This window comes from Quercus lobata, chromosome 4, assembly GCF_001633185.2.
Source record: "Quercus lobata isolate SW786 chromosome 4, ValleyOak3.0 Primary Assembly, whole genome shotgun sequence".
Taxonomy (NCBI): Eukaryota; Viridiplantae; Streptophyta; class Magnoliopsida; order Fagales; family Fagaceae; genus Quercus; species Quercus lobata.
Window position 1 is genome coordinate 21,851,103 of NC_044907.1, and position 8,613 is coordinate 21,859,715.

Sequence of the window (8,613 nt, forward strand, 5' to 3'; positions counted from 1 at the left end):
GCCAAAGGGCATTACAGTGTAGTAAAAATTCCCAATCGGAGTTCTGAATGCCGTCTTCTCTGCATCTTTGGCTGCCATGCGGATTTGGTTGTATCCACTGTACCCATCCATAAACGAGAACATTGAATTTCCTGCAGCTGAATCTACAAGGAGGTCGATATTGGGCAAGGGGAACTCATCTTTAGGACATGCCTTGTTCAAGTTGCGAAAGTCTACACAGCAACGGATTTGACCATTTTTCTTCTTCACAGGTACAATGTTGGAAAGCCATTTTGGGTGTTGGATGGGTTTGATAAAACCAGCTGTTAGTAATTTCTTGACCTCTTGGACTATTTGAGCTTCTACCTCAGTGTGGAAGACCCTAGCTGGTTGGACTACTGGCCTCATCCCTGGGTCCACATTAAGAGAATGGACTACCAACTCTGGGTCTAGACCAGGCATCTCATCATAGGTCCATGCAAACACATCTCTGTATTTTTGAAGCAAGGTTACCAATTGTTCTCTTTCTTGAGCCACCAATTGACTGCTAATGAAGACAGGTTTTCGGGATCCTGGTTCTGTTCCCAGGTCTACTTCCTTTAATTCTTCCTCAGGCTGAATCTGGGCCTCCTTAACTGGTTCTTCTGGGATTTCTTCTTGGGCCATCATGCAGCTTGGTGGTCCGGGACCTTCCTGCACAATGCATTCGGGTCCCGCGCACCTTCACAAACGATAAATTAGCCTTCCCCCAGGTTCCCGCACCACCACACATTCTCGGGATCCTGAAGAGCTGGGCTCCCTCTTTTGTCTTTTTCTCTCTAGAAGGTTTCTCAGGTCACGGGTGCCCCTTCCTCCTTCTTCTTCTTCTAGGACAGGTGCCCCCGGGGTCCCCGGGGCGGGGTTCTCATCATCTGGCTCCAACTCATCATAAAACATCGTTTCTGCAAAGTTCACTTCTCCCTGGCTGAAAGGATTATGATTGGCAGGGATCCTTATGGGCCTCCCATTCAGTCTCCCTTTAATGCATTGATGGAACGTGGATGGAATAAGGCGATGTTTATGAAGCCACGGGCGTCCCAGCAACACGTGATAAGAAACTTCTGCATTAATCACATGAAATCTTGTCAGAGCTACTATCGGCCCCACCCTTAAGGCTAGCTGCACGTATCCTTCTGTTGACTCTACTGATCCTCCAAATCCTGTTATCTCCATGGGAGCCCCCAGGATCCTTCTGTCAACTAAGCCAACAGCTTCCAGGGTACTTAAGGCTATGAGGTTGAGTGATGCCCCCGTATCCACCAGTGCTCTTCTGACTTGAACGCCGTTTATGGTGGCCATTAGATAAAGGGGTCTACGGTGGTCTGGGTGCTCAATCTCCATGTCTTCATCAGTGAAGGTTATTGCATTGGTTGTTTCCAGGAAAGCTCGACTAGCATGTGACTCAGCTGTAAAGCATTCCATCCCTGAATCTGCTGCTATGCTCATGAGAGACTCTGTGGCCACCCTTCTTGCTTCTGGTCCGAATCCTAATTGATTGAATAGTGACCTGAACTTGGGATTCTTCTGGAGGGTCCTGACTGTGCTCAGGTGGAAGGATCCTTCAGATTCTCCTGCTTCTGCCGGGTTCCCATGTATTACTACTGCTACCACCCCTTTTCCTTTGTGGTTAGGCAAGGGGTTCCTCTGCACTTCCGGCTCCTTCTGAGTGAGCTCCAGGGTTCCTTCTCTCAACTTTTTGTGGAAGAGTCTGCGAAGGGTCCAGCAATCCTTGGTGGAGTGCTTGACATAATTATGGATTCTGCAAAATAAAGGGTTCTTCCTTTCTTCTTCTGTTGGTGGCCTGGACACAGTGAATGGCCTAACAACCCCATCTCCAATCCATTTGTCTAGGACATGGCTTAGCTTCTCAGCTGTACATAGGATCACTGGTGGTTCCTCAAACACCTTCCCATCTGGTCTCTTTCTTTTCTCTCCTACTGATGCTGTCATAGCTTGGGACGCGGGCAGCCTTTTCGTTCTCATGGTTTGCGCCGTCCTTCTGGTTCTCTGTAGCAGGTCAGCAAACTGTGTGATGCATAGATTTTCAAGGTTGAGCCTGTAATCAAAAAGCATGTTGGTTATACAGGTTTCCACGAGCTCCTTTTCTTCATGGTCTCCATAGCAGTCTAGGGACACATCTTCGAATCTTTTAATGAATTGAACAGGATCTTCTCCAGGTCTCTGCCTCACCATTTGCAGGTTCTGGAAAGTGATTTTGTCTTCACCAGGGTAATATTTGGCGCAGAATTTTTCCATCATCTCATCCCAGGTCTTGATGGACCCGGGTCTCAGCGTGGTGTACCAAGTGTATGCCCTATCCACCAAGGATTTGGCGAATTCCCTTAGACATAGTTCTCTGTCTCCTGCATAGGGGCCCATAGTGTGGACAAACCTACTCACATATTCCACGGCACTTCCATTCCTCCCATCGAAAGGATGGAACTTTGGGGGTTCATACCCCTTAGGGTATGGTTTGCCAAGAAGTTTTGGAGGGAACGGGGGATCCCGAGAGAATTGCTTGGGGATCCCTGAGAGTTTTTCCCTTTCTTGTTCCAGGAGGACATTGACGTCTGCCAGTGTCAAGTACTGAGGGTTGGCTCTTCCTCCCACTGCTGACCCTCCTTCTGGCTGTGTCCCATCTTGATGGCCAGTAGGGGGAATATTGTCTCTGATTTCCTGTGTCCTGCCTTCTTTGAGAAGACGAACTTCTTGCTCCAGATTCTTTAACATTGCTGTCATCCTGGCCATTAGGTCTGGTTCCTGCCTTGCGTGTCTTTGTTCTGACACAACCTCCTGTTCTACCAAGGGTATCCCGCCTCCTTGCCTGGAGACTTCCTCGTTTTCTCCTACGGGCTCAGAGGCCGTAGGTGGCACATTAGTTCCTTTGCTGTTTCTTTGTCTTGGAGGCATTCTCTGTGAAGGGTTGCTTCTTCCTTCTTCTTTGCCCAGTCCCCAGCGGAGTCGCTAAAATGTGAGAGTGCCTTTTTCGGGATACTCAAGCCCAAGGATCCCGGGCCTGAATGAAAAGGAAGGATTTGGTGGACCGGGCCTTGATTCACCGCAGCTAACGAGCTGTTTAAGAATCAAGTGAATGCAGAGAATACCCCTGACAACATACAAAGAAAAATGACAAACAAAGATATCGGAGAGTGCCAAAAATTAACGACGTAAGCTCAGAAGGAAAGAAAACAGGATTAGCAAGACGATAAAAAAAAAAGGTGCTGTGGGGATCCTGGGAAGCAGTGTTTCATTAATTAGTTATCTGTTTGATTACAGAAAGCTCACTAGGACGTGATACAAGGTCCAATCAAGCTCAAAGATTGCAGTCTTGAATGGCTATTTCAGCCTTCAAAACTTGCAAAGTTTGATTCTCGTTGAATCCGAGTATGTGCAATAGTGGCCTTTACAGGATATCGGGAAGCAGTATTTGTTCTTCCCTTAGTATTTTTCTTTCTGCATAGATTTTTCTGATGGTTCTTCCTAGAGAATTTCTTCTTTCTTGTGTTTCTTTCTCTTTTTTTTCGCTGCCCTCTTCACAACCCATCCCCTCCTTTTATAATGGAGTTTTCTGAGCGTCCCGGGGAACCGTTGGTTCCCCTGTTTTGTTCTTACGCAAATAGAGCATGTTTTGTCCCCATCGTCTCGATAAGTCCCTTTTCCGTTTTCTCTCATTCTTTCCTTCTCTTGGTTCTGATTCCTTCGAAAGCTTCTGGTTGGCCATCCTCTTTGGGACGTGATGAGGTATGCCCTTCTCGGCATCCCCATTTCTGGCGTCTTCCTCTTTTCCCTTTCTTTCCTATTTGGGCGGAATCCTGTTCTGCCATTTTTGAAAGTCATTTGTTACCATTCTTCTTCCCTGTCCTGGTTCCCCGAGGCCCCTTTTCTGTCTGTGCCATGAGAGGTCGCTCGCGTTTTTTGCTTTTATTTCTTGTTTTTCTTCTTCTGTCTTCTTTCTATCGATCTGTCCCAGTCTTCCTTTTTATTTGTGCTTGAAGGGATTTGAGGATCCTTGCTTCTTTATATTTTGCCGTGGTCTCTTTTTTGGATGCTTCTTCCTTTTCTGGGCTTCAGGATCCTCTGGGCCTTCCTTTTATCCCCCATGGGTCATCCGTACCTATCACTTTGGGCTTAGCCTGAATTTTTTTCTTTTGGGCTTGACTTGTTCTTCTGTTTTGGGCTTATTTCATTATGACCCTTTTTAGACCTCAACACCATTTAATCCATAAACTCATCTTTTATGCATTATTTTAAATTACAAAAACTTGAATTTAAACAATTAATTGATAACGTAGCTATTAATATTTAGTTATCTTGAAATTTTGCAAGTATGGAGAATATACGAAGATAATGTAATCTAATGGTTGGGTTCAAATTACACTTTATATAACTTTAAGTAATATTATACTACTTAATATTTATTTAATTGGATACAAATTTTGACAAATTCACCATTAGATTACCTTCTCTTCGTATATTCTCCATGCTTGCAAAATTTCAAGATAATAAAAAATTAATAGCTATGTTATCAATCAATTGTTTAAATTCAAGTTTTTGTAATTTAAAATAATGCATAAAAGATGAGTTTATGGATTAAATGGTAAATAACATTCAATTGATATGAAAATTGACATGAATGTTAAGAACATATAGAACATGTAATTTAACGGTGGGATTTTCAAAATATGAATTTTATAACAAGTTATTGGATGATGTAATATTGCTTAGAGTTACACCAATTGTAACTTGATCCTAACCCATATATATATATATATATATATATATATATCATCCTTAGTTAATTGTCATTGTTACTTGCTTCTACCATTCATTTCGAGAATGTCATCATCCTTGCTTGCTTCTTATCCGAAATGATATCACAGAAAAATCAATGCTGTAGCCTGTAACCTGTAGATATGAAAACAGCTCACCCTTTGTTTGATAAGAAATATTATTTTTTGGCTTAAATATCGTTAATAGACAATTACAAAAAATTGACTTTTTTTTGTTACCACCCTAAAATGATCCAAAAAATTATATTATTTGATTTGTATGAAAAATCATTAATATTTAGTATATATAATGGTTCTAGACTTCTAGTTATAGTGACAACTTGGTGGTAGAGAAAATGGTGAGGTGGTGGTGATGATGGCAATGGTAGTGACTATGGTGGTGTGAGTTGAATGGAGATAAATAGAGGTAGCAGTGGTGGAATATATGAATAGAGTAGGAGTGACCGAGTAAGAGTACAAAGAAATGACAAAAAACAATTTTCGTCTCTCTTGAGTTATTTTCCGTTGACCTGAATTTCCAACTACAACAGACACTGAAAAATAGTTTTTTTTTTCTTTCTCATAAACAAACGGATATTAATTTTTTTTTACCAAAATTTGAAAGTATTAAGCACAATTAAACTAATTATCCTAAATGACTTCTCAACTGGATAAGATTTTGTTTTCCCCAAAGAATCTTTTATAGTATGCATCTTGGATAATCATGCCAGTATTACCATGATTCCAAACCTTTAAAGTGTGTTAAGCACAAACAAGCTAATTATCATAAATTATTTCACACTTGGATAAGAGCTTTTTCAAAGAATCTTTTATATAGTATATGCGCAGCTTGGAAGATCATGCAAGTTGCAAAATCGAAGAACCTTCTAAATGTGCAAGTTTTATTGATTATGTGTAGCTGCTTGTAAATTTGCAGGTTGGTTTTAATTCTTAAAAGAGATGCATATTTACTGTACCTGCTGTACTTAACATTTAAGTGGTAAGGAGTCATGCTTTTCATAGTAGGATAATAAGTTTCAAAGAATCTATTATAGTATGCAGATTGGAAGATCATGTAAGTTACAAAATTGAGGAACCTTCTAAATGTGCAAGTTTTATTGAATCTGAGTAGTTGCATGTAAATTTGTAGGTTGGTTTTAATTCTTTTTTTTTTTTTAATGGTTTCAAGCTTCTAGAATTAAATGAGTAATATAATAATAAATTAATATTGTAAATTTAAAATATTGATTTTTATGTAAGGTAAATTAGTCTTAAATTTTTTTTTCCAAATTTAATATCTTTATCCTTATGAGCTCACAAAACCATGTACACTTTGCTATTTTTGCACAATAGTATTGTGACTTGCAAGTGTTTGCATGTCGGGTTTCTGTTATGTTGAACTATGAGTATTCGACTATATAAGTTGACTTGAATCCGATTTGTTTAGTAAATGTGTTAAGAATTCTCAACCCTAACACGCTATGTTCATTAAATAGGTCAATTCGACCCAACACATTTAACCCGTTTTAATTAACAAGTTATGTAAATGTCAATACAAATAATCCATTTATAACCTGTTAGATTAATAGGTCATACTTGACTTGAATAACATGTTATCAATTCTCATATAACTAAAATTAAAATATAATTACAATTATAAATATAGTACTAAACATATAATTACAACCATAAATTTTAAGCAATAATAACAAAATAATATTAACAAAAGCTAATACCTTTAGAAGCTAAATGAGTCAAATGAGTTCGCATGTTGAACATGAACACAATCTATTTATTAAATGAGTCAGTTGTATCAATCTAAATCTGATCCAAACCCGTTGAACCTCAATTTATGACCTGTTTATAAATGGGTTAGCCGCTTTGGATTTTGCCACCCATACTTGCGACCGCAGTTTAGTTTCCTAACTAGGAATAACATCCCAATATAATTATAAATTCATTTAAGAAAATTAATGGCTGTATTAAAATTTATTTTGAATCATGCCTAAAAGAAGGAGAAAATAAATTAAAGCATAGCAGTTAATTGGTGTTTTAAGTGTCATATATATGATTAATTATGAACCATTTAAAAAGGTTTAAATGGACTTTTAAACAGTATATTGGTGCTTGCAAAAGTTTAGGCAAAAATGAATGCATGTCCAAATTAATTATTTTACTTTAAACAGATAGATACCATGTTCTTCCTCTTCTTTATTTTTATGTATACAGTTACCAACTCTGGTTCCTTGTTAAAAACTACATTATAAGTTGATGCACTCATTGCCACCATATATATTAGACTCTTTTTATGGAAGTTTGACTAATTGAGTATATAACGTGTTCACCGATGTAGTTCAAATTTCCAAATGGTAAGCCTTGCCAAATCCTCATCATTTTACCAGATCAGTTGAATCTTTTTGCTAATATAATGCATGTGATAAATGCACAAAGGGATTTCTTTCCATAAATAAAGGATATTGCATTAACTCAAACCCTTTATAAAAAGAGAATCAATCTCTCTCAAGTCTCTCACAAATCCCTTTACTACTTTCTTGCCATGGAAGCACAAGCACATGGTAATTCTCTTCATCGGCCTTGTGCCTCTGAGGCCTCTAGCATCTCAGCTACTTCTGAAGGTCCTCCTCCTCCTTCACTCAAAAAAGAATTTGGAGTTGATGAGTCCAATAAGGTCATGATCATGAAAATGAAAGAAAAAGTTTCCAAACATGTTTCTGACCATGCTGATCAGCCTGCACCCTTTTTGGGATCATCGAGTTCTCGTGTCTTACTCGATTTGAAGCTTTCAAACGATGATTCGAATCGTGGGTCATCGAAGGTAGAACTCAATCTTATCAATTCCATGAATTCTAGCTCTTCTCAGGTCCCAAACGAGCCTGTATCCGATGAAAACACCCAAGAAAAACAACCAGGGAATAGGGTTTTCACATGCAACTTTTGCAATAGAAATTTCTATTCGTCTCAAGCCTTAGGTGGTCATCAAAACGCACACAAACAAGAGCGTGCATTGGCTAAACGACGTCAAGGTATGGAGATGGGTGCTTTTGGACATCCACATCATTTTCCTTACTATCCATATTCAAACCTTTCCACACACCCTCTGTATGGATCTTTAAATAGATCATTATCATCATCATCATCATCATTACCTCTTGGTGTTAGAATGGAGTCTATGATTCATAAGCCCTCTTTTCCTTGGTCCTCTTCACCCGGGTATCGATTTGGTCACGCTGGTTGGTCTAGGCAGGCCTTATTGAATCCACAACCAAACATGGATAGGTTAAGGATGGAAGGGTTTCAGGCACATAATGGTGGTTTTGGACTTGCTGGTGGGAATTCTAGTCCTGCTATAAAACTTGAGGAGATTAACACTAATGCACTTCGCAATCTTGGTGGATCTTCTACAATTAACACATCAAAAATTGACATCAAGCCAACTGTTACCGGTGATTATCTTCACCGGGAGGGTCCTCCGAAAAATGGTGCCCCTGGACTTGATTTGTCACTAAAGCTTTAGATATTGTTCTAGTTTAGGGTTATAATTAATAATATTACATGTTATGATGTTTTGTTCATTTTTAGGTGTTCTTGTTTGAGAACTTTTGTGTATTTAGGTGTTCTAGTGTAGGGTTATAAATAAAATCATGGTTTGATTTTGGATTGTAATTTAGTTTTTGCACTTACCCTTTTTTGGAATTGATGCATATGATGGTTTTGGTATGAAAGTTTTTAGTTGAAAGTGCAGATATGAAAAACCACGTTAACAAGCATATGCTTGTAAACGTGGTTTTTCAAATTGATGGTTCGA

At 39.1% G+C, this 8,613-nt stretch overlaps 1 protein-coding gene across 1 annotated transcript; it reads left to right on the forward strand.

Annotated features, from left to right (window-relative positions):
• Positions 1-7,344: 7,344 nt before the first annotated feature.
• Positions 7,345-8,322, forward strand: LOC115984838 (zinc finger protein 1-like). Its single transcript, XM_031107835.1, has one exon. It carries the CDS (start codon positions 7,345-7,347, stop codon positions 8,320-8,322), a length of 978 nt encoding a protein of 325 aa, XP_030963695.1.
• Positions 8,323-8,613: the final 291 nt, after the last annotated feature.